This window comes from Protopterus annectens, chromosome 10.part0, assembly GCF_019279795.1.
Source record: "Protopterus annectens isolate FY-2018-M chromosome 10.part0, PAN1.0, whole genome shotgun sequence".
NCBI lineage: Eukaryota > Metazoa > Chordata > Ceratodontiformes > Protopteridae > Protopterus > Protopterus annectens.
The window spans coordinates 832,045,530-832,073,169 of record NC_056744.1 but is presented as its reverse complement, the minus strand read 5'-3'; the positions used below and the strand labels follow the sequence as shown (position 1 = coordinate 832,073,169).

Sequence of the window (27,640 nt, the reverse complement as noted above, 5' to 3'; positions counted from 1 at the left end):
TACTCCATTCAGATGTAATTTGGATGAGTGGGTGAGTAACCACAAATTCACCACAGGTCTGTACCACCCTGTCCCTCATGAATAGGAGGAAACATGTACATGTGAAACCATGTCCTTGTTTGGCCCATTTCTGGGTTATTTGTAGGCATAATATAAGGGCAAAAACTACCCTGGGAATGTAAGGCTAGACTTCTTAAGATCCTCACAGATCAGTAGCTTAGTAAGTAGCTATGAACTAGAATTCAAAGGCTGTGCACATCTGTTACTTAGCAACTCACACAGTGTGTATGTTGAAATATAGAACTCAGAATATATGTTGTCAGTATTGTAGAATCACCTATCTAATAAGTTATTTTACTCTAGACTGTGAGAACTGCAGGTTAGGAAGTAAATATACTTCAGAACATGATTGCATGACAGTTTAGCCAAAGCCATTTTCATTTTTTTCAAATAACTTTGTATTTATTTCACATGAGTGAATAGTTGAATATTATATGAAGGCATGAATATGCAGATAAACATATTACAACCTAAACCTGTAAAACACACTAAAGTATGTAGAATATTTACAAACTAATGTGCTACCATATAGAGAAATGCATTAGAAGAGGAAAGTTGGAGTTATAAGGGATATCTATGGATCTCCGAGTTAAGCTTGAAGTGGGAACTATACTAAAATCCGAGACAGGAGCTGTGAGCCCAATTAATCGCAAAGAATTAGGTCAAATAGACTTTTTCAAAGGCGGCTCTTTTCCTAGGTCCTTTTGTGATAAGCTTCTGTGCCGAAATATATGTAAAAGCCATCTCCTTAAAGTTATTCCAGCAAAGTTTGGTGCTGTCCAACCAATTTTTAGTGATATATATATATAATTTAATAAGAGAACAAAGAATGATTAGTACATGAAGTTTTAACTTAGAAAGCTTTATAGTGGGGATGTAAAGGAAGGGTTTTATCAAGGTTGATGGTTTTTATCAGATTTTGGAATAACCTAATTTTACGTTTTAGGATGCTGGATAATTTGGAATTGTTAATAGCATCCGGAGAAAGAAAGGGAAGAACTTTGGGGTTAATTTTATTGGCGAGAACATGTTGATACCATATTTTCATCCAAGTAGGGGAAGAGTTATACTCTCCCTGATTAAGTTTAGAGATGGACAAAATTCTATTTGCACAAATAATCGTATAATAAAGTTGAAAGTTAGGTAATCCTAGACCACCCTTACTCTTTGGGTATACTAAGAGTATGATATCCTAACTGATTTAGGAAACCAAATAAATTTGGCTAATTCTTTATTCATCTTAGAGAAAAGAGTGTTAGATATCATATGATTTGAGGCATTAAATTGGTAAAGGAGTCTAGGTAAGATATTCATCTTCACTATCGCAGTTTTGGATAGAAGAGATAGATTCATGAGTTCACATCTATGAAGGTCCTGTAAAATTTTAGACCATGTTCTGAGTAGGTTATTTTGGATCATGGAAGCTTGGTTATGTTCAAAGTTATACCAAGATATCTAATGTTGAAAGTTGTCTGAAAGGGAGAATCCGGAAATTTATGACTTACAGGGTTAATAGGAAAGATGTGTGATTTCTTATGGTTGATCTGATATCCTGAAGCCTTTGAGAACTTATTAATAGTGTTAATGATTTTACACAGGTCAGTGTTTGGATATTGAAAATATAAATTGAGGTCATCTGCGAAAGCAGAAAACATTATATTAGTGTTTAGAACTTTGGGGATCGAGTGGAAAGAATTCTGAGCAATATAAAGGAAGAATGGTTCAATGAAGATGTTGAAAAAGAAAGGGGGATAATGGGCCATCCTTGCCTTGTACCATTCGTAATCCTAATTGATTTAGATAAGTTTTTTTTATATAAAGATAAGTGGATGAGTTTTTATATAATATTTTAATCATATCAGAGAAAGCACTGGGTATATTAAAGTGAGATATGGTTAGGAACAGAAAATCCCAATTAACTCTGTCAAAGGCTTTAGAAGCACCTAGGGTTAATGCATAGATCGGGTTTTTATCTTTTTTTGTAAATTTTATTAGGGAGTCGAGGGTTAGGGTGTTATCCCAAGTGTGTCGGTGAGACATAAAACCTGCCTGGTCAGGGGAAATTTAAAGAGGGCATAATTTTTTTAAGTCTGATGTTCATCGTGCATACAGCTGCAGTCATAACAGATGGGTTTTCCTGCCGTCAGGCGGGTCCTCGGTCGTCCGAATTCCAAAGTCTAGGTCCGGCGTCGGATGTTGTCGCTTCTTCCCTGACGTCAGTGCGACAGGGGTATAAAAGAACCAGCCGATGCCATTTTCTTCAGTCTTTCTTGCCGCGCGGTGCCCAAAGCAGAAGCAGTTCGCAAGTGCCGGTCGGCCAGCTCCTGAGATTACGAATATTTTTCAACCGAAGTCTTCTTGAAAGCTAAGTACCCCGTTGGAGAAACGTTTCTTGCCTCAGACCGATGTCAGACAAAGTTAATAATTGCATTTCATGTGGGAAGCAAATACCGCATAAGGATTTCCATTCCCTCTGCATTCCTTGCTTAGGCCCAGACCATGACGTCTCGGCCTGTCGTTTTTGTGCTACATTCAACAGACGCACTATTAAGCATCGGGCGGAGTTCGCCCAACACTATTTTGGCAAAAAGTTTAATTACATTGTCGTCGGATACTCCGACTCCAGTTTTGAGTAAAAGACGCAAAGATAAGGACCGACATACGAGGTCCGTGACTTCTACCGACACCACGCTAAAGCCGACTACAGGTGCTCCGGTTCTCAGCGAGGCGCCTACGCAGCCCCTGACTACCGATGACACTTCATTAGCAGTGTCTTCTGTGCCCGAGGTCGCAGGCTCTTCGGCCCACACCCCGACTACGGATACCGAAGCTACTCTTGGCAGGGAAACTCAGAGTTTACACAGGCCTGCCACCTCTCAAGGTGTCTTCAGGCCTTCTTCTTCTTTTTCCATTAAGGCTTTCACTAAATCTTAAGCAGCCATGCATACTAAAAGACAAGCTCCACAGGGCCTCTCTCAAGGCCCCATGCCTAAAAAGCAGATGCTCAAAATGGCTGAGGATTTGATTACTCTTATCAGGGGTTCTCAACCCCCCTCGGGCAAAAGGCCCAGAGTGGAGGAAAAATACCCTTCCTCGGACCAGGCCTCCATTACTTCAGAACATTCTGAAGACCAGGAACATTCATACTCCCCTTTTGAAGATTCTGATGCAGAGGAGTCCATTCCCTCTGTCTCCCCCCCTGAGGACTACTCTTTTGGGGAAACCTTGCATACCTTGAGGGAACACTTCCACTGGGAAGGCCAAGATTACTCAGACTCCAAGAAAAGGCTCAGGGATTTCCTCTTGCTCCCTCAGCGCAGGCCTCTGGCTGTCCCTCCTGTCTTAGACATACTAGATGATGTGTATTCAGAGGCCAGCCTTAACCCAGATTCTTTACCTCCAGCTCCAGTCAAGCCTGACAGGTATTACCGGGTTTCTGATTCACATCAATTCCTATACAAAAGCCATGCGGCTGACCCAGAAACTATTTCACAGGGTCCCAAGGGAATTAAGGCCTCCACTGCCAAAAATCCATTACCTTCAGAGAGAGATTCCAGAGCTTTAGAAAGGTGGGGGAAAAAGGTATACACCTCGGCCGCCTTGACCATGAGGGCATTAAACTGTCAGTTCCATATGTTAAAGTATCAACAGTTTTTGTTATCTCAGTTGAAAAGCAAAATGTCACAACCTGAACAACCAGACTTGAAGGAGTTGCAGGATTTGTTGCATAGTGCAGAGCAAGTGGGTAAACATACCTTGCAATGTGGTTTTGATGCTTTAGAGGCCTCATGTAGAGCTGCTGTTACAGGATCAGTCATACGTAGACATGCTTGGCTCAAAGAGCAAACCTTACCAGATCATGTCAAAGCTAAATTACTAGATGCACCTCTTCAAAAAGATGTATTGTTTAGTGTTAAAGCTGAGGAGGTATTAAAGAAAATGGAGGAAAAGGCAAAATCAATGTAAACAGTGAAAGATTTCCTACAGGTACAACCTCCACGTTTCAGCAGAAATTGGCCTTCAAAAAATTGGTCCTTTCCAGCCACGGACAGAACTCAAAGAGGTAGATACAGGCGCCCGAGGGGTAGAGGGCAATCTCAGGGATCATTTAGAGGCAGACAATGGCAAGCACCTACACCAAGAGGTGGTGATGATAGTTCACAGCCATTCAGAAAGCAGAACCAATGACTTTCCCCTTTGCATGCCAAGCAAGGCTCAATTGGCAGCACCTTTAGGCGGAAAACTGGCGTTATTTTCAAAAAATTGGCATATTGTCACAAAAGACAAATGGATCCTGGACATTATAGACAGAGGCTACAGATTCCACTTTTACACCCTTCCAAAAATGAGAGGCATGCCAAACCTGCCACACAATCAAAGGGCAGAGGCACAAAAACAAATTTCAGATCTCATGGACATGAAAGCTATTCAAGAGGTACCTGCACAAGAACAGGGTCAAGGTTTTTATTCCAGACTATTCCTGGTACGAAGGAAGGGCAAAGATTGGAGACCTATTTTGGACCTATCCATCCTAAACACATATTTACTCGTACCAAAATTCAAGATGCTCACATTACAGCAGCTTCTTCCCATGCTGGGCAAGGAGTCTTGGCTGGTAACATTGGACCTCAAGGAGGCTTACCTGCATGTCCCAATCAAACAAGATTGCAGAAGATACCTCAGATTTCTTGCACGTTCAACCCATTATCAATTCTCTGCATTGCCCTTTGGCTTATCTACTGTGCCCAGAGTGTTCACGAAATGCCTGGCATCAGTAATTGCCTTCTGCAGACTTCAAGGGATACAAATATACCCATATTTGGACGACTGCCTGATCCAAGCGGATAGCAAACACATACTTCTGAAACACCTGGCGTTTGTAATAATGTTGTTGAATTCTCTGGGATACACAGTCAACAAAAAGAAATCAAGACTAATACCCTCTCAAACAATAATTTTCCTGGGTGCCAGCTTGAATACAAACACCCAGATGGCCTAACTCATGCCAGAGAAACAAGGGCAACTAACTCAATACTTCAGAAAACTGGCAACCTTCACCAGGCTGACTGCAAGGAAAATCCTGCAGGCTCTGGGATTCATGGCATCTTGCATTCTGCTAATCCCGTATGCAAAGCTGCACAATGGTACCTAAAAAACTTATGGTCTCAACACAGCCACAGTTTGGAAACAATTATACCACTGATTCCATGTCTTCAAAAGGAATTTCTGTGGTGGGCTCAAGCATGCCAAAGAAACATAAGTCTCCCATTCTGCAAGCCTCAAGCAAATCAAGTCATCACAAAAGACGCCTCGGACTACGCCTGGGGGGCGCACATGATAGATCGGTGCATTCAGGGCAAATGGTCCCAAAAAGAAAAGCACCTACACATCAATCAAAAGGAAATGCTAGCAGTAATAAATGCTATTATGGCTTTCAAAGACCTACTGCATCCAGGCCAGCTATTGATAAGGACAGACAACACCACAGTGATGTGGTACATAAACAAACAGGGAGGAACCCATTCATATCCCCTATGCAGGCTAGCCATGTCTCTTTGGAACATGGCTCTGGAATTACAAATCCAACTTCAAGCACAGTTCCTGCCAGGCAAGGAAAACACGCTGGCAGACAACCTAAGCAGAAATATGACAGGTCCACACGAATGGAAGTTGCATCCTCAAGGTTTTACAAAGATAATTCAAGCATGGGGAAGGCCAGACATAGATCTCTTTACCACCCACAGAAATTACCAATTGACAAAATTCTGCTCAAGGACCTTTCATCCACAGGCCTGGAAAGTGGACGCACTCTCTTTCAGTTGGACAACAATGACAGTTTATGCCTTTCCACCTCTTCCTCTGCTGCCCAAAGTTCTATTAAAAGCCAGAGCAGACAGACCAAAGATGATTCTCATTGCTCCAGACTGGCCAAGACAACACTGGTACCCACTCCTGAGGAGCCTGACGCATTCCCCACCATGGATCCTGCCTCTAATGCCTCTTCTACTGACTCAGCACAACTTCAAAACTCTTCACAGTCAGCTGAAAACACTCAATCTAGCTGCATGGAGGATTCCTTAAATTCACAACAGACCCTACTGTCCAAGGAGGTGCAGGATGTCATTTTGGAGGCCAGAAGGCCTTCTTCTAGAAAAGCCTACTCCGCAAAATGGAAACGGTTTTGTGCCTGGAATCAGAAAAAGGGTCAGAATCCTGGAATACTGAATTTACCTCAAATATTACAGTACCTAGCTGAGATGCTAAGCAGTGGACTTTCATTCTCCTCCATCAAAATCCATGCCTCAGCCATTTCTGCAGAATACAACACTGATCCTCCTTTATTCTCTCACCCTCTCTTAAGACAGTTCCTCAGAGGGACTAAGAATATAAAACCCCCAAGGAAGCAACCAGTACCTGCTTGGGACCTCAATTTCATTCTAGAAAAACTGACCCTGCCTCCTTTTGAGCCAGCTGCTTCAACAGAACTGCAATATTCGTCATGGAAAACAGCCTTCCTTCTGGCTATCACCTCAGCACGCAGGGTTTCGGAACTACAAGCCCTCATGGCTGTGCAGCCTTTCATCATTTTCCATCAGGACAGAGTTTCCTTATGAACCAACCCTTCTTTTATGCCAAAGGTAGTATCCAGGGTAGCCTTGAATCAGGCTATCCACTTGCATACCTTTTACCCTAATCCACAAAACAAAGGGGAGAGACTACTACATTCCTTGGACATTCACAGACAGCTCCGTTATTATTTGGACAGAACAAAGCCTTTCAGAAAATCAGAGCAACTCTTTGTGTCCTATGCTACAGGTGCTCAAGGGAAGCCTATTTCCAAACAGACAATCTCAAAATGGATAGCCCACTGCATACGCTTTTGTTACTCTTTTCATGGTAAAACTGTACCTACAGGCATCAGATCTCACTCCACAAGGGCCACAGCTACCTCTGCAGCTTTCCTCGGGGGTTCCTACCAAAGATATTTTGGAAGCAGCCACTTGGAGTTCTGTACATACTTTCTCCAAGCACCATCACCTACCATTATACTCCAAATCTAGAACGGGCTTTGCCACTGCAGTTTTGCAGGGCATCCTGGCTCCTGCTAGTTCCACTTAGTGCCTACCACCCCTTTTTTAGCTTTGGGTTTCTACCCATCTGTTATGACTGCAGCTGTATGCACGATGAACATAGTACAGTTTTGTACCTACCATAAATGTAGATGTTCGAGTGCTAATACAGCTGCAGTCCAGGTTTCCCCTCCCTCCTTCCCCTCTTGGGACAGGCCTAATGGCTAACACCTCCTCATACAACCTGATTGGGGTATTCTTTTATGGTGTATTTGCTTGCAACTACTGTTTTTTGATTATATTGCATTGCATTATTACATAAATTTATGTTTTGCCTTCCTTCTGGGGGCACCTGACATCTGGGGCAAGAAAAACTGAAGAAAATGGCATCGGCTGGTTCTTTTATACCCCTGTCGCACTGACGTCAGGGAACAAGCGACGACATCCAACGCCAGACCTAGACTTTGGGATTCGGCCGACCGAGGACCTGCCTGACGGCAGGAAAACCCATCTGTTATGACTGCAGCTGTATTAGCACTCGAACATCTACATTTATGGTAGGTATAAAACTGTACTTTTGCCAGAATAGTCGATAGGATTTTTATGTCAACATTTATTAAAGAGATGGGTCTATAGTTGTGGGGATCGGCTTTATCTTGCTCGTTTTTCAAAATCAGAATGGTTTTCGAGGTGTTCCAATGTAGGTCAGAGATTCCATTTTTTATAATGAAGTTGAATACCATTAAAAGAATAGGGGAGATTATTAGATTGAAGGCTCTAAAGAAATCAGAGGTAAACTCGTCAGGGCCAGGGGATTTGCCTAGTTTGAGGTTGGTAATAACGTCTTGGATTTCTTGAAGATTCAGAGGAGCAGAACGCATGGACCTTTGGGTTTCATTCAGGGAGGGGGAAGTTTATAGTATTCAGGAAGTTCTCCATATGCTAGTTAGGAGAGGAATCTTCCTTCCTGCTATAGACCTCAGAGTAAAGGAAATAAAACAGCTGAATTATTTCTGAGTCAGATTTATAAATTTTGTTCTGGTACTGTAAAATGGAGATTCTGGGAGTACATTGATTATTTTTTTATTAATCTTGCAAGAGTTTTAGATGGGATTTGCGCCCACTCTGAATATGTTGCAATAAGTTTTTGTTCAAGCAAGGAGTAGTTTTGTTGATTAAGTTCTAGTAATTATTTTTGAGTACTGTTGATCACTTTTTCTAAGCCCAGGGTCTGGGCCTGATCTTTGTTTCTTTTCTAAGTCATAGAGTTTCGAGATCAGATTAGCTTCTTTATTTTTGTAAAGTTTTTTATAATAAGAGGCCTTGTTGATCAGTAAGCCTCTCAGTTTGGCTTTACAGGCCACCCATTGATTGTCTAGGGGGATTTGAGAGAATTCAAGATTGGAGCCGAAGTCTTGTTAGGATTTCTTTCGTTTCTTGAATTATGTCTTTGTTACGCAGCAGGTTGTTATTTAATGTCCAGTTGCTGTAGAGGAGGTTGAAGGTGTCTTTGATGTGTGTAAAATCTTGAGGGAAATTCTTGAATGATCAGAAAGAAACCTAGGTTCTGCAGTGAAGTTTAGCTTAAAATTAGAGAGGGATTCAGAAATTAAGAAGAAATCTAATCGTGACCAAGTGTTGTAGCATTTCAAATAATATGTGTATATTTTATCTTTAGTTAAAAACTCACTAAATGAAATAGGATCAATGAGGTTGAAGTCAGATATCAATTCCTCTAAGGCTAAAGAGGCTAGGAAATTATACGAGGTAGAGTTACTGGTGCGATCTATGACAGCGTTCCAATCACCACCTAGAATAAATTGGTGATCCTGAAATGTGCAAAGAATATTATATATCTCTATTATAAAGACTTGTTGCGCACATGGACCATAAACATTAAGAAAAAGGATTGGTTTACTAGAGTTAGGGAAGTGAGATGTTAAATAACATCATCTACCATTTTTGTCCGAGTTTACGTCCGTGATTACCCCCTGAAAATCCTTTTTAATTACAATAGCCACTCCCTTTGAGTTAGAGCTATCACCCGCAGCAATGATGGATCTTATCCATTTTCTTTTAGTTTCTTTCGACCAGTCTTCCTTAAGCATATGCGTTTCCTGTAAAAAAACAAATATTAGCATGCGATTTAAACAAATGTAAGAGAAGAGATTTTTTTAGATTTATTTTGTAAGCCTCTTATGTCCCACGAATCAATGGACCACGTCATGTTAATTAACTAATAGAGATCAATAGGTTTGAGGCTTGATTAATCCTTTTTCTCGGATAAGGTATCAGAACCACATGAGAGGAGAGGGTGAAGTGTAAAATTGGGTTTAGAAAAGTGATGGAGATCCACATCAATCTTCCAATGTCTGAATATAAACTAACAACAGCAAGGGTAGCACAGTACTCCTTCAAATATAACCCAGTGCCTAACCACCTCAACCCCTTAAGTGAAGTACAAAAATAAAGGCAAAAGTAATATAGCTTATTAACTAGCAATAGAAACACAATATAAGAAACTGTCACAAATAATAACCTGAGAGGGAAAAATGATACAGACAATGATACTGCACATATATACATAACAATCGTCATCCAAAAGTAGATCATTCTAGAACACTATTACCATGCAACTGAGAGCCACCACTGAAAGCAGTAGAATATTAAAAGTTAGAATCAAATAGGTAAATTTATGTTAATAATGAAGGGGATAGGGAAACTATGGCACTGGCTGAAGCTCATAAGATGGTCTAACAAGAGAGACAATATACATGATTCCAGGGTTATTCCAACTAGGGAAATAAGATGTAGTATGTGGGACGACAGTGGCTAGGTTTTTGGGAAGGAAAAGAGAATAAAGATAACAAATATACATTAATATCCCATAATATTTATATGTGCATATAACAGCTGAAAAACAGCACTAGGTAAGATTAAAATAGTAATATAACTATAATAAGTACGAAGGGCAGAAGAGAGGAAAGAGAAAGAGAGAGAAAGGAGGCAGACAAGAATGTAGACAGTGAGCGGTAGACTCTAATAGCATGGATGTATTTTATAGACATAAGTAACAATAAACCTGGTATGAAGTAAAATGACTCATTGATAGGTAGATGTATTAACCTTGTATGCTATAACTTTCTATAGAAACAGTATTGTAGAATAAACACAGGCAAAAGCCGTAACATTCGACATAGAACATTTGTTAGACCCAATAATAATATGACCCAGAATCGCTATCTCAAAACTAAATAATCTAGTGCTGGCGGAAATTGGGCTACTGTTGGCCGAAGGAGGACAAGAGGCGGAAGACATGGCCAAAGGCAGGAAGAGAGGAGAAAGGCTAGGACTGTGGTAGTGAGGGTTGGAACTTTGAATGTTGGCAGTATGACTGGTATAGGGAGAGAGCTAGATGATATGATGGACAGAAGGAAGGTTGGTATATTGTGTGTGCAAGAGATCAGATGGAAGGGGAGTAAGGCTAGGTGTATCGGAGGTGGGTTCAAATTGTTTTATCATGGTGTGGATGGGAGGAGAAATGGCATAGGAGTTATTCTGAAGGAACAGTATGCTAAGAGTGTTTTGGAGGTGAAAACAGTGTCAGATAGAGTGATGTTTATGAAGCTGGATATTGATGGTGTAATGATGAATGTTGTTAGTGCATATGCTCCACAAGTTGGGTATGCAATGGATGAGAAAGAAAAATTTTGGAGTGAATTGGATGAAGTGGTGATGACTGTACCCATGGGTGAAAGAGTGGTGATTGGAGCAGATTTCAATGGGCATGTTGGTGAAGGGAACAGAGGGGATGAGGAAGTGATGGGGTAGGTATGGTGTTAAACAAAGGAATGCAGAAGATCAGATGGTAGTGGATTTTGAGAAAAGGATGGACATGGCTGTGGTGAATACGTATTTTAACAAGCGGGAGGAGCATAGGATGACATACAAGAGTGGAGGCAGATGCACACAGGTGGATTATATCTTATGTAGGAGGGCCAGTTTGAAGGAGATTGGAGACTGTAAAGTGGTGACCGGAGAAAGTGTAGTTAGGCAGCATAGGATGGTGGTTTGTAGGATGACGTTGGTGATCAAGAAGAGGAGGAAGAGTGTGAGGGCAGCACCAAGGATCAAATGGTGGAAATTGAAAAAGGGTAATTGTGAGATGGAGTTCAGGGATGAATTAAGGCAGGCACTGGATGGCAGTGAAGAGTTACCAAATAGCTGGGTAACTACAGCAGAGCTAGTAAGGGAGACGGCTAGAAAGGTGCTTGGTGTCACATCTGGACAGAGGAAGGACGATAAGGAGACATGGTGGTGGAATGAGGAAGTACAGGAGAGTATACAGAGAAAGAGGTTGGCAAAGAAGAAGTGGGATTGTCAGAGAGATGAAGAAAGTAGACAGGAGTATAAGGAGATGAGGTGCATGGCAAAGAGAGAGGTGGCGAAGGCTAAGGATAAGGCATATGAAGAGTTGTATGAAAGGTTGGACACTAAGGAGGGAGAAAATGACCTGTACCAATTGGCTAGACAGAGGGACCGAGCTAGGAAAGATGTGCAGCAAGTAAAAGTGATAAAGGATAATGAGGGAAACATACTCACAAGCGAGGAGAGTGTGTTGAGGAGATGGAAAGAGTACTTTGAGGGGTTGATGAATGAAGAGAATGAGAGGGAGAGAAGGTTGGATGAAGTACAATGGATTAGCAAGGAGGAAGTAAGGATAGCTATGAAGAGAATGAAGAATGGAAAGGCTGTTGGCCCAGATGACATACCTGTGGAAGCATGAAGGTGTTTAGGTGAAATGGCAGTGGAGTTTTTAACCAGATTGTTTAATGAAATCTTGGAAAGTGAGAGGATGCTTGAGGAATGGAGAAAAAGTGTTTTGGTACCGATTTTTAAGAATAAGGGTGATGTGTAGAGCTGTAGTAACTACAGAGGGATTAAATTGATCAGTCACAGCATGAAGTTATGGGAAAGAGTAGTGGAAGCAAAGTTATGAAGGGATGTGATGATTAGTGATCAGCAGTACGGTTTCATGCCAGGAAAGAGCACTACAGATGCGATCTTTTCTCTGACAGTGTTGATGGAGAAGTACAGAGAATGTCAGAAGGAGTTGCATTGTGTTTTTGTAGACTTAGAGAAATCATATGACAGGGTGCCTAGAAGAGGAGTTGTGGTATTGCATGAAGAAGTCAGGAGTGTCAGAAAAGTATGTAAGAGTGGTACAGGATATGTACGAGGGTAGTGTGACAGCAGTGAGGTCTGCGGTGGGAGTGAAGGATGCGTTTAAGGTGGAGGTGGGGTTACATCAAGGATCAGCTCTGAGCCCTTTCTTACTTGCAATGGTGATGGACAGGTTGACAGACGAAATCAGACAGGAGTCCCTGTGTACTATGATGTTTGCAGATGACATTGTGATCTGTAGTGAGAGAAGGGAACAGGTGGAGGAGACCCTGGAGAGATGGAGATATGCTCTAGAGAGAAGAACAATGAAGGTCAGCAGGACTAAGACAGAATATGTGTGTGTGAATGAGAGGGAGGATAGAGGAATGGTGAGGATGCAAGGAGTAGAGGTGGCGAAGGTGGATGAGTTTAAATACTTGGGGTCAATAGTTCAGAGTAACAGTGAGTGTAGAAGAGAGGTGAAGAAGAGAGTAAAGGCAAAGTGGAGTGGGTGGAGAAGAGTGTCAGGAGTGATTTGTCACGGACAAGTACCTGTAAGAGTGAAAGGGAAAGTCTACAAGAGGGTAGTGAGACCAGCTATGTTATATGGGTTGGAGACAGTGGCATTGACAAAAAGGCAGGAGTTTGAGCTGGATGTGGCAGAATTAAAGATGTTAAGATTTGTACTGGGTGTGTCGAGGGTGGGCAGGATTAGGAATAAGTATATTAGAGGGTCAGCCAGGTTGGAAGGTTTGGAGACAAAGCCAGAGAGGCACGATTACATTGGTTTGGACATGTGCTGAGGAGGAATGCTGAGTATATTGGGGAAAAAGATGCTAAGGATGAAGCTACCAGGTAACAGGAAAAGAGGAAGGCCTAAGATAAGGTTTATGGATGTGGTGAGAGGACATGCAGATTGTTGGTGTAACAGAGCAAGATGCAGAGGACAGGAAGAAATGGAAACAGGTGATCTGCTGTGGTGACCCCTAACGGGAACGGCCGAAAGAAGATGATGATGATGATCGATAAATTTCAGTGAGAAAGTAACACAGCTGAATCTAAGTGTGGTAATTCAGAATAGAGATATAGAGTCTATTTAGGTAAATAATATCCTGTCAAAAGATAACAGATCGATATAAAAGTGACAGGATAATGTAAACCCTAAGCCTAAGTACATAAACTTTGTATAGAACAATCTCCAAAATACAGCTTGTACAAACTAAGCTTTGAAACCACATATAGGTAAGGCATGAATACACCAAGTTACAACTGTTGTATACAGAAGGGAATGAATAAATTGAGCAGTTCTTGATCATCCCCAAACTCCGAAGCATATCTGGACTTAAGGGTTCTCTAACCCAACAGAAAAAATACAATATAGACTAGTTAATAAAGTAGGTAAATAAACAATTGATGACCCAGGCTTGACAGTTAAGGCAGGATGTCAGAATGATTTGATTCATTTAAACATCACTACTAGTCATCAGGGAGTTCTCCGAAGAGAGGAAATTACTGTACAATGTACAACCGCTGAAGCAACACACAGTCAACTTGAAATATTTAATGAAAATGTTGAATTCTCGATTAATTGTGTCTGGTACTTGACAAATTTGCGCCCTCAGCAGGGAAATAGTGTTATTTGACGAGGGCGCTTGTAACCAGAGCATAACACAAGTTCCTACCTGATGAGGAGATAAAGCTCTGATAGTAGAGAGATCACTCTCTAAATAACTTGAGAACCCACAGAAGGCTTTCTATACGCAGGCAATGGTAAACCAGGCTCAAGGCTGAAAATTGGCAAGCCAGGATGAACAGGTTATGGCGCTAATAACAGAGGGGCTGGATTCTGCGTGAGAACAGCTGGAAGTCGCAAATCAAAAAAGACCCCCTGGACAACCAGATCCAGCCTCAAGATGGTTCCTAGCTATTCGGAGGTTGAGCGGCACACAAATAAACCAAAATTGGAATATCGATCAGTAAGCAAGCCATGAAAGCCCAAATGATCACTAAAGAAGTGATCAGGGATAGATCCCCATTATCCAGTGAGTGTAGAACCATAATAAAAACCTTAGCTGGTAAGGTTTTGATAATAAGGTATGTTACAGCACAGGGACACTGTTGAAGACTTTGAGAAATGCCTCCTTTGCCTCTTTCGAAGTGTTAACAGTATATTTTGTGTCATTGTAGAAGAAGATTAGAGCGCTCGGATACCGCATCTGAAACTTGATGTTCTTCTTAATTAATTCAGTGCAAAACGGAGCTAGGTTTTGTCTGCTTGTCTTGATCGAGAGAGGCAAATCTTGTGAAGAAGTAAGCTTGTGTTTATTCCAAGTATAGGACTTTTGTTTTTTTAGCAGCTAATAATATTTTTTGGGTGTCTTGGAAGTTTAACAGTCTGGTGTAGACTTGACGTGGAGCAGAGGGGTCCTGCCGTTTGTGCATGGCACGGTGCGCTCTCTCCACAATTATATCAGTAGAATAACCTTCCGAGAGCAAGAGTAATTCAAAAATCTGCTTGGTTGTGGTTAGTAGGTCATGGTTTTCATAAGTCTCAGGGAGTCCTCTGATTAATATGTTGTTGCGATGACTTCTTGCCTCGAGGTCTGTTAATTTTGCTTGAAGTTCAGTTAAAGATGTATTTTTGGCGCCAAACCTCTTCAGATAGGGTCTGAATTAAAGATTCATTAGCCTGAGTCTTATGTTCGAGGGTGTCCACTCTGTCCACAATTTGGTTGATAGTGTTTCCAAACTTGGCAAGTTGTTCAGAGAATCCTTGTATGGCAAGCTGAATAGGTTGAAGCACTAATTTGAGTTTGTCTAGGTGAAAGTTGGGTTCAGTCTTAGTTTTAGCCCTAGTTTTACTGGGTTCCGATGTTTGCTTGTTGATTTTCTGTCTTTTGGAGACTACCTCTTTTTCCTGGAGAGAAGATTGTTGATAATTTAGCTTTAGTGGTTTGTATCTCCATCATGTCTGATTCATTTGCCATACTCGACTGTTACACCTCGGAATACTGAATGTGCAGAGTGTGATCCTAAGCCCTTTGGATACACGTGGATGAGACACCTACCCCAACAATAGGGTAAATAAGATGTTCTTTATCCAGATAGAACTAATTAGACCACTGATCCAGAAGGACAAAGTTAAAATAGTTTACCCTTTTCTTTAGACTGTAGAAAATGGCACTTAAAAGAGGTAAATTTCCAGTGAAGCTGTAACTGAGGTAGGGAGCTCTGTGCAGAGGGTGTACTCTAGACAACCACCATCTTGGAATCTGTCAAAGCCATTTTCCTGATTAGTTGACTCTGTTATACCATAGGTGGTGTGCACATCACCGCAACATATAACAGTGAAATCACTGTTGTCACATGTCAGGTAATCCAGTAAACTTTCAATGCTAAGCTGCTTCTGTCAGAAGTGTATATAGGGTGGGACGAAGTGGGCAGACACCCAAGGTGTAAGGTGTTAGGAGGCACAATCAGCAGATCCATTTTTTTCCACTCCTCACATAAACATGAGGGAGGAACAGTAGAGAATGAGGGCATTAGGGCCTGTTGGTCCTCCTCAAAGAAGGGAGGGGTGCAAGATCAGAGAATTTTTGCTCTCATGTAGAGAGTGAGGACATTGGGCTTTAGGACCTGATGCTCCTTCTTGAACCTTTTTTTTTTTTTTTTGCTTCTTATCCTAGTAATGAGGGGGCAACGGTTTGGGGAGTACGTCATGCAGCAAATGAGCCAGCTATGGTTCTGACTTGTATTCTGCTAATTGATGATATTGTTGACAACACTATGTACTCTAATTGTAACCTTGATGACATATATTCTATCATTGTTGTGTATATTAGATCTGTAATAATTTTTGTAGGGTTGTTTTCTCCCTGGGCCTCAGCAGAACAGGGGATTTTGCCCAGTCAGCCTCTCCCAGTCAATAAGTAAATTAACCCAGAATCTCACATGTTTTAGAGGCACATTATCAAACACTTAAAAGTAAGGATGCCTAAAAGGTAAATTAATGTAGATGAATTATTTCAGATGTAACTTTTCTTACTGATATATATAACAAATATCCTTGTTTCCCGCCTTTACTGAACTAGAATAGTCCAGTCTTCAGGTATTGCTGATTTCTGGGCTGTGTTGCCCATATCCTTATTTTTGGATAGGATGAAGCCTCTTTGTTCACCAGTGGGAGTGGGGAGCTCTGAGCAGCCTATCTGTCCCTTGAGGAGTGGTTCTAGCCCAGAAACTTGTAGCTTATTGGCCGTTTTGGGCCATTTCCTTTCTCTTTCTAACCCCCTGCTTTAAAGCCCGCTTTAGCACGCTTTTGCGCTTGTAATTGACTCAGCACAGCTCCTTGTGGTGTCCTGCAGAGTTCTACAAGCAGCAGCGAGTGGAAGAGTGACTTTCTGTTGATTATAAGTATTATTTTTGCCTACTTATTTCCGACTGCTTTTTCTCACCGAAAAGCAAGTTTCTTTAACTAAATAAGCTCTGCAAAGTTGTTTTTCTGCATTCCTGACTGTATTGCTGAGTTTTTGCACTTTTAAAGTTTGTTTTTGCTTAGTTTAACTGGTAGGCTACACACTCGTGTGCTAGCTGAATTAAAGCATTTACTGTGTTTCTGTACCTAATTTCTGCTGCTTTGTAAAAAAAAAAAAAAAAAAAATATCCTCGTTTCCCGCCCTTACTGAACTAGAATAGTCCAGTCTTCAAGTATTGCTGATCTCTGGGCTGTGTCATAGTTCCTGTGTTTCCCATATCCTTATTTGGATAAGAAGAAGCTTCTTTGTTCACCAGTGGGAGTGGGGAGCTCTGAGCAGCCTATCTGTCCCTTGAGGAATGGTTCCAGCCCAGAAACTTGTAGCTTATTGGCCGTTTTGGGCCATTTCCTATCTCTTTCTTAACCCTCTGCTTTAAAGCCCGCTCCACAAAGTCTACTCTTCACTTTTTCCCGTGGAACTGCTCTAACTCTCAAACTAAACACTCTATTCTCACTAAAACCCTGCACTTGCTCATATAAGCAATTTTTTATAAGTTAAGACCTAATAAACTAAAAAAGCACTACATCCTCATATAATCCTCTTGAGTACCTCATCCCCTATTGGTCCTTCTGATTCAGTTACAAAGGAGTTCCCCTATACTATTCTAGCATGTCAAAAGGTCAGTTGCTGGCTTCCTCTCCAGTCCAGCTGGTGAATCTGGGGAATCTTGAGGCAATGTTACAACTGCCTCATGTACACCGACAACCCTCTCCTCCTCCCAACAAGTACAAATATATGTGAGAGATGCAGCCATATAGCCAAACTGGAGGCTGAGCTCTCTCGACCCAGTACTGGCGTAACCAGTCAGGAGGAGAAGGTAACCACACACACCATAAATCCAGTCTCACATAGACCTACCACAACTGCAAACCAAACAAATAAACACACAGAAACATACTCGGAGGCTCTAAATAAAAATCTGCCAAAGCAGCAGAGACCTCCAAAGCAGACATCCAAGTAACCACTACCCCAAAACAAATCACATGCAACACATAGTTCACAAAGTCAGTGTGCAAAACAGTCACAGCCCTTAAGGCCTAACAACATACCCGATACACTTGTAATAGGTGACTCTATAGTCAGACACACTGACGTCCCGCTCACCAGGCTGAACAAGGAAAAGGTCACAGTGAGCTGCCTATCGGGCGCTAGAATCCGCCACATAACACAAGCACTCAGGTCACTCCAAAGCAGGTACAAATATGACTCAGTCATTGTCCATGATGGTGTGAATGCCCTGAGACGTACCTCCCTGGACTACATGAAAACAGACATAGAGGAGCTCTCTGATTATGTAGCCCAGGCTGGTATGACCCTGACCTTGAACAGCATTTTACCCTCACCAAGAATGATGCCACAGTATAAAGACAAAATGATCAGTTTCAACAATTGGCTTACGTATTGGTGTCATTTAAAGAGTATCCAGTGTCTGTCTGCTTGGGATGACATGCTCGACAAGACACGCTGCTTTGCAAGGGACGGCTTGCACCTGTCACCTCTGGGCTTTCGGATATTGACAAAGGCTCTTGCCACCCCCCATAGTGCCTTTTTTAGGCAAGGCTCAAAAGACAAACCCACCTCCTTAGACAACACAAGTAGAAAGAAACTAAGGGTAATGCTGCTCAACGCCAGAAGTCTAAACCTCAGGATGCACGCTCTCAAAGCCCTCCTCAGTATGGAGAACATCGATGTCTGTGCAGTGACAGAAACCTGGTTTAAGGCTCCCGAGAGCACCCCAGCACTACCAGGTTATACCTCATATCATGCTTTTTGGCCCCAAAACTTGGACTGAACCACAAAAGGAGGGGGAGTATCCATATTCATCAAGGATACCCACACCTCCAGGTTAGTGGCATTGCACGAAGCATCGGAGACCATCCATGTGCAACTAACAGTGGGCAAAACTGCCTTCCAGTTTGTAGCATGTTACAGACCACCGTCTCAAACTCAGGAACCCCACTCTGCCTTCCTGAAGACACTGGAGAATATGAAGGTCTCTCCAAACACCATCATATTGGGGGACTTCAACTATCCAAACATAGACTGGGAGCATTACTCAAGCCCCAACACCCTAGCCCAAAGGTTCCTAGAATTCATAAACTCAAATGCTATGGAACAACTAGTCACCACTCCCACAAGAGGGGAAAACATACTAGACCTGATTATCACAAACATGGGGACACAATGTTCTATACCAGAAGTATACCCCTCTTTGGTAAGATCAGACCATAAATTAATCTCACTGGAAATTCACATCTCGCCCCCACCCCCAGCACAGAAGACCACAGTGAAGAACTTCTCAAAAGCTGACTTCACACTTCTTAAATCGAAAGTGTAATCCTTCAAGGCCCCCGGGCCAGTGGAAACTACAGCCCAATCTGCTGAATCCTTTATAAACGCATTCTATGGACACCTTCAGGAATGCATGGATCATGCAATCCCAAATAAAACCAAGACCCATTTCCCCAAAGGCAGGAGTCCTGTCTGGTGGACCCCAGCCATAATTAAGCTATGCAACAGAAGGAGGAAGCTACTACATGATAGAGAAAAATCCCTAAAAGGGAAGGCATCTCTGATCAGTACTAGCAAAAAACTACGTTCCCTCATAAAATCATCCAAGGCCAGCTTTGAGAGAAAAATTGCACAAGACACTAAAGATAATCATAAGGCCTTCTTTGGTTATGTTAGAAACATGGGTGGCAACTCCCAGATATGCTCAGAGTTAGTCCATAATGACAAAAAATACACTGAACCCACAGACATTGCCAACATCCTGGCAGACAGGTTCAGTGCAAGCTCCCCCCCCCCTCCAAAAGGACAAATATCTATCCCAGCAGAGTGTTGCCTCCCTGACATCTCAGATTCTCAGGTGAGAGCCGCCCTTTCTAAAGCAAAAAACACAGCATCAATGGGATCAGGCGGTGTTCCGGGCTGCGTGCTACATGAACTCCAAGAACTGAACCCACACATAAGGCTGCTGTTCAGTCTCAGCCTTACTACAGGATATGTACCCAAAGAAATGACGTACAGCAATAGTGGCCCCACTCCACAAAGGAGGTGCTTCTACGGACCCTGGAAACTACCGCCCCATAAGCCTGACTAGCCTGGTCTGCAAAGCTATGGAAAGGATCATTATGGAACTCGTAAACAAAGACATAGGGGACCTACAGACACTGGATCCTACCCAATTCGGCTCTGTTAAGGGCAGATCCTGCCTCTTGAACCTGGTCGACTTCTTTGAAACAGTCACCAAGGCCATTGATGAGGGTAAGGTAGTTCACACAGCCAACCTGGACCTCACAAAAGCCTTCGACACAATACCCCACTGGGGCATCATATACAAGCTCTCCAGCTTAAATATAAACCCCTATGTCATAAGATGGGTTACAAACTGGCTCAAGGACAGAACCCACATGGTCAGAATTGCTGGAGCCATGTCACACTCTAAACCAGTCACAAGTGGCGTCCCACAGGGCTCAGTCCTGGGACCTCTCTTATTCAGTATATATTTTTCTGAGGTACAGGCTAACACGGGAGGACTGTGGCTGACCAAGTTCACAGATGACTGCAAACTGGGCGCCATAATTGACTCTCCAGCTGACACAAGCATCCTCCAAAAGGGACTCATAGAAACGGATAACTCGTGCCAGAGCCATAGCCTTAAACTAAACGCCAAAAAGTGTATAGTCATACCCTTTGGGAAAAACAAAGTGCCCACAAATTACCACATAGGTGGAAATCCATTAAGTACAGAAGAAGTAATTAGGGACCTAGGGACCCAAGTTGATAGTAATCTCTCCTTTGACAATCACATTGCCAAAGTGGTTAGAAAGACCTTCTATATAGCCCATCTTATCATGAAAGGATTCACATCTAGATCAAGGGAGGTCATTGTGCCCCTGTACTCTTCCCTCATCAGGCTCATAATTGAGTACAGTGCCCCATTTGGGATGTACCTTACCCGACACCTGCAGCAACTAGAAAGACCCCAAAAGTACCTCACAAAGAGGATCAAGGGACTCAAACAAATGCCATATGCTGCTCGGCTAAAGAAACTCCAGCTGTACTTAGTTGCATACCGCCTACTCAGAGGCAATCTATGCCTGACGTACAAAGCCATGTCCAACCCGGAATTAATGGACATGCTCCACATCAGAAAATCCAAATCCCTTAGAGCTACGCGATCGAGAGAATTGAACCTCAGCACAGAAATAAATAGGACATGCTGGAGGGACAGTTTCATAACCCAGAGGGTCCCTTCACTCTGGAATAAAATCCCAGTCCATGTTAGGCAGAGCCCCTCACTGACTCTCTTCAAGAGGAATCTTGACGAGTGGATGGGTGATCGTAGGTTCACCCCGGGGGTCACTTCTGTATCACTGCTAGACAGAGGCACAGTAAACTAACCTTAAAAAGGGCACAGTAAACTCATTCCAGGGGGTGGCGAAAGCCAAACACGCTCTGGCTATGCTTGTAAATGCCCTAGGGCAGATAGCCTAGTATGAACCTATGAACTTATATACATATATATATATATATATATATATATATATATATATATATATATATATATATATATATATATATACACACACAAGACCGTTACCTTTTCAACATTCGAAGGAGTGCCTTCCCTTTTATACTTTTAAGTAAAAAGTGTATTTGTTATTTATTTGTAGAAGCTAAATGAGGTTGTCTGTGAGGTGTCTTGGGACAACTGAATGCCGTACGACTAGGTATATATGCAGTTTGTCTCAAGTGGGTTCCCTTCAACTGCTTGATAACTTTCTGCATATTTTTTTTTCAAACATGACTTCCCAAAGCATTCTTCTCTCAAACATTTTTTTGCGTGCTGTATTTTTGTAGGGATGTGTTTGGGCTTACATATATAGCTTTGTACACTGTCCAAGATGTCAACATCTCAGAGAATGAATGAGATGTTTTTCTCTAATGATCACTCTTCTTATACATTAGTGTGACCTCAGAATGAACTGCAGAAGTAAGCAATTGTGGGGGTATTGCAGTTGTTGAAAATAGTCTTGGAGAGCATCAAAGACTAAAGGAATAATAATTTCTTGAACTCTTATTGGACACTGACCTAGAAATGGGGTTCATTCATGTCACAGTATTAGAAAGCATTTGGAGAAAATAAAGGTGGGACTATGCAAGTATGGACGAGTTCAGGGGGCAGAAAATTTGTCGGATTATTTTGTTTGCAGTGTTGCATAAAACTCTACAGCATTGCACAATATCAGATCAGCAAATTTGTTTATAGTTGTTGCCTTTCAAACAGACGTGGCAATCCTGTTACCTGTTCAGATTTTCAAAGATTGCACTGATTGTTGCCTCATATTTTTGGTCTCTTGATAAATTTTGTGGTTTTCTAACAAGTTTCAGAGGGCTGAAGCCTCTAAATGATGACATGTTTGTGTTTCATATCCATCAGAAAAATTCATACCAAGACAAATCTGTTATTCTAGAAACAATATATAAAATCTGTCCCTGATTTTTGGACCTTTGATTCCATCCCATTACTTTTGGCTTTGTCATTATTTCTTATGCTCAGAATTGAGAGCTCCTCTAAATACACTGCATTGAAAACTTTTGTGTACACTGTCTCCCTGCTAGTCACTGCTGATTTGAAATATCAGAAACTAATATGTTAGTAAAAAGTCTGGATTTACAATAAAGTTGAGATTGTACCATTTTTTTTTTCATTCTCCAGACATTGTCATTTTAACCTTTGTCAGACATCTGTTTGTTTGTGTCTTTCGGCTTTTCCCGGTTAGGGGTCGCCACAGCGGAACTCCAGTCCGCTAATGATTGGCAGTAGAGTTTTACATGCTGGCTTGCCGGGCCTAATGCACAACCTTCAATGAAGGAACGCCCATTCACGCATGTCGCTGTATATCTCTGAATATGTCAGTTAAAAAAGTCTAGATTTGCGTAGTAGGAATGTCTGTAAGCATTGCTATTAAATGAACATGTACCAACTCTGAATATTAATTCAGGTTTCATTCTGCAACAGCTACTTTACCAGGGATGTGGGAGAGAACAGTGACGTTTGGAAGTGCTGGAAAGACATTCAGTGTAACTGGATGGAAGGTAAGAATCAAAGCAGATATTGGTGGCATTTTCAGTTTTCTGAATTTAAATTGTATTAATTGTAATAATATACCTGATTTCTTTTTAAATGAACTGTTTATGCCAATAGGTAAGACAAAAGTTTGCCAAATTACAGTTATGGTAAATTTAGTGCCTTGCTATGGCTCATTAGTGGTGTCAGCATGCGATGAACCATATGATATTAAATAATAATATAACCTGTAATAATGTAGAGTACAGAAAATGATTTTCTTAATATAATTAAAACATGTACAAAGTATTCATTGGTAATATAGTGGTGACTATCCCTGCCTGTCACACAGGAGACCAGAATTTGATTCTCTGACAAGGAATTAGATGCATCTTTTACTCCCTACATAACCTCTAGACTAAACTTCCTAACTAACATATACCCCTCCTAATAAATGCTCATGATACATATGGACACAGTTGGGCTGACTTGCACAGTTTGCTATGACCTTTGTTCAACAGTATCATTCTGATGAGTCTTTTCTAAACATTTGCATTATCAGAAGTTTTCAAACTAAGCTTTTTGAACAACTTATGAGGCATACTGTGCAGTTATATTTATTTTTCTTGCTGTGCTTCTCAGAACAATCATTTTACTTTTTCAGCATTTACAAGTCATGCCTGAAAATAAATAATGGCAGTTTCATCTCCTACAGTTAGACATTGTTTTTCTCTTCCCGAACATTGTCATTTTATCTCTGTCGGACATCTCTGCTTAGTCGAATTTCTAGGATACCTTCCAAAATTAAAATAAAATAAAGTAATTCAGGTTTATTTTATATTATCTGGTAATTTTCCCTGTCACAAAGTTCCTGTTCACATTTCAGTGCTGAAGAATCCTAGGTTTTTCTTATTTCTTGACAGAATTGCTGGTTTGACATCCCAAACGTCTGATGGACTTATTCCCTTCAAAATGAGCAGAAAGAACTTTAAAATAGATTTTCACACACACCTGGGAAGTAAGTCCTTCAATAAATATTGCTTTACTTGTATTTATTTAGCAGGAAAACCCGACTAGGTTGAAAGCCCCTTTTCAGCAAAGGCCCAGGAAGAAAAGCTCCACAGAAAATTGAATAGTAAAACATGATAAATACCTTATAAAGTACATTTTTAAAAATAATTAATCCATCAAAAGTTTAGCAGTCATAATATCACATTAAACAGAAGACTAAAAATTTTACACACATAGGAATTAAGGTAGCTGAAATCTAATTGAGAAAAAATCATTTTACAGTAAGGGCACTGAAGACAAGTGAGTTCCTGTATAATCTTATTTTCCCCAGGTGTTAAGAAATGGAAGGAGAATGAAAGAGGAAAGGAGAGTTAGAGGGAATAAAAGGTTGAGATTAAAGAACAAAAAGTACAATGTATAACATTTGGAATAGATACAAGTTATAGAAGTGTGCCAGAGATGTGTATGAGTGGGACAGAAAAAGGAGAAATGGATATGTAGAGAAGTGCAAAGGAAGTATACATGGAATATAAAAAGAGAAATAGGTCTGGAGGTGTGAAAGAAGTAAGAGAGAGAGAAGAGAATGTGTCAGAGCAGTATGAAATATCGAAAGCGTGAGAATAAGAAGAGAAAATAGTGAGTGAAATTGTGGTAGTTATTTATAAATAATTGTATCTAAATGGTTCTATATAACTAACTAGATGTACAGTAATGTGCATGAAGTTAAAATATAGAAGGTTATCTTGAAGTTGAATTATCTCCCTATATTTCATACTGCTATGACACATTCTGTTCTCTCTCTCCTACTTCTTTTACACTTCTAGACCTATTTCTCTTTTTATATTCCATGTATACTTCCTTTGCACTTCTCTATATATCCATTTCTCCTTTTTCTGTCCCACTCATATACATCTCTGGAACACTTATATAACTTCTATCCATTCCAATGTGATGCAGACATCCTACAGAAAGGCCTCACTGAGACCAATGACTGGTGTCGAAACCATGGCATTAAGCTTAATACCAAAAAATGCGTCATCATCCCCTTTGGGAAAAACTCAGTTGCCACTACTTACCACCACATTGCCACTGTGGTCAAAAAGTCCTTCGATGTGGCACATCTCATTGCCAAGGGTTTTGCATCCAGGAAGAAAGAGGTCATCATTTCTCTCTACTCTTCCCTCATTAGACCAATCATAGAGTATAATGCCCCATTTGGCATGTACCTCACTAGACACCTGCAACAGCTGGAGAGGCCACAGAAGTACCTCACGAAGAGGATACTAGGCCTTAAACACATATCCTACACAGACAGTCTAAAAAAGCTCCAGCTGTTCTCTGTGTCATATCATCTACTAAGAGGCGATCTCTGCTTGACTTAGAAAGCCATGTCAGACCCAGCTTTGTTAGAAATGCTACATCTAAAGAAATCCCAATCCCTTCGCACCACATGCTTCAGAGACCTCAACCTCATTACCACAATCAACAGAACATGCTGGAAGCATAGGTTCATAACCCAGAGACTACCCATGCCCTGGAATAGACTTCCCATACATGTCAATCAGAGCACCTCACTAGCCCTCTTCAAGAGAAATTTGATGAGTGGATGGGAAATAGAAAGTTCACCCTGGGGATCACTCCAGTGGCTGTACTTGATAGAGGCCCTGGGAACTAATGACGGGCAGCACAGTGCCAGGGCACGTCTATGAGCTAGGCTTGTAAAGGCCCCAGGGCCATTAGCCTAGTACACACCTATGAACATAAGAACAGCCATGAGTCCAACTTATCCTGTAAGTACTATTTAGTTCAAACACAATGAGTATGTTTATGATTTACTGTTTTAGCATGGGATTTGAATGACATTAGTTTGTGCCTGCATGTTTCATATAAAGAATAGAGTTCCTGATATTGGAGAAATAAAATACAGTGTCGCACCAGCAGCGTTGTTGGATTTTGTTGTGACAAGTAGAAGTTTACCCTAGAGCATAAAGTTTTATTTGTGGAATAGTGTTGGATACTCTGTAAAGAAAGATGTTATCAGTTTTATTGATAAATATGTGATTTATTTGTTAACTACATGTTAGGTAGTGTAGGAGTTCAGTCCACTTTCAACTGTTTGAGACAACCAACATGAGACATATAGGGATGGTTTGCTGCAAGTTTTGCCACTTTGTTACAACATTACCCTAGTTTATTTTTCTGAGTAATTTGCACATTAGTAGGGATAGGTGAGGCATATAGAATATGGGGAAGTAGATGGGTAGAGGCAGTGTTTTTTCCTGGCAAATTCAGGGAGGAAGAGTTTAGCCTTTTACAACAAACTTGAATTTTTTTTGTTTGTGTTTAATGACTTGTATATGTTGGTCAAATTTCAGTCAGTCATCTTTGGTTATTCCTTGCAACTTTCAATGTCACCAGTTCATGATGTTCTTCGTGTTTCACTGTTGAGGTCATTACATTTGGGTTATCTGCTTGCAGTAGCCCTCAGTCAGCCTGATTATCAAAGTCTTGTGTCCTGCTTCGGTTGCTGTCTCATCTTCCATGACATCAGGTAGTCAGGGGTATATAGCATGCAGCCGATGCCATTACATCAGTCTTTCTTGCCTTGCAGTGCACGAAGCAGAAGCAGTTCGCAAGTGCTGGTCGGCTGACTCCTGAAATTTTAGTTTTCGAGTTTCAGATTCAAAGTCTTCAACTAAGCTAAGTATGCCATTGGGGAACCTTTTTCTTGCTCTAAACCGATGTCAGTAAAAGTTAACAATTGTAATTCTTGTGGAAAGCAAATACCTCGTAAAGATTTTCATCCGTACTGCATTCCTTGCTTAGGCCCAGACAACGACGTACCTCGCTGTCGGTTTTGTGCCTTATTCAAACCTTGTACTATTCATCGTCGGTTCATTTTCACATCTAAATATTTTGGTACTCAGTTCAATTATCCAGAAATGGCTTCGGTAAGCCACCTGTCTACCAACATTCTGAAAAAAATGCAAAGATAAAGACAGAGACAGACCGCATAGGTCCAAAGCTGCCGACGACGCTTCTCATAAGCTAGTCGCCAGTTTGCCGGTACTCAGTGAGGTGCGTTTGCAGCCCCTGATACCCGCTACTTCAGATTCGCTGGCCTGTACTGAGACGAATTCGGAGTCCGGTATGCCGTGAGATGCTTCTTCGACTGTGGAACCTGTGGATGTCTCTACCTTGGATGTGTCCAGAGCCGCTGTGCAGGCACTGGCTTCTGAGGGTGTATACAGGCCTACTGACTTGCATATTAAACCAATGCCATCTTCTTCTTCAAGGCCTAAAACTCGATGCATGCCTAGAAAACTGACGCCCAGACTGCATGGTCAGGTCCCTATGCCTAAAAAACAAATAATAAGCATGGCTGAAGACTTTATTACTCTAATCAGGGGAAGCCACCCTTCTCCCTGTAAGAGACCTAGGACTGATTTTCCTTCTGATTCTTCTGATCAGGACTCTGAAATTTCTGTTTTCTTTGATGACCAGGAGTTGCCCTTATTGCAGAGGACTCAATTTGCTCTGCTTCCCCTCCAGAGGATTTCTCTTTTGGTGAAACCTTGCATACTCTTAGGGAGCATCTCCACTGGGAAAGCCAGGATTATTCTGACTCCAAAAAGAGGCTTAGGGAATTCTTACTCATACCTCAACACAGGCCTTTAGCCATCCCTCCTGTACTGGACATTGTAGATGATGCCTCCTCAGAATCT

General features: G+C 41.4%; 1 protein-coding gene across 9 annotated transcripts in view; it reads left to right on the top strand.

Moving 5' to 3' along the window:
* Positions 1–27,640, top strand: part of KYAT3 (kynurenine aminotransferase 3) — an 846,358-nt gene that overhangs the window by 455,915 nt on the left and 362,803 nt on the right. For all 9 annotated transcript variants that reach the window (XM_044085641.1, XM_044085640.1, XM_044085643.1 and 6 more), the window contains one exon: positions 22,857–22,933. In XM_044085641.1, coding sequence (XP_043941576.1) covers positions 22,857–22,933 — 77 coding nt within the window. The remainder of the gene's footprint in view (positions 1–22,856; positions 22,934–27,640) is intronic.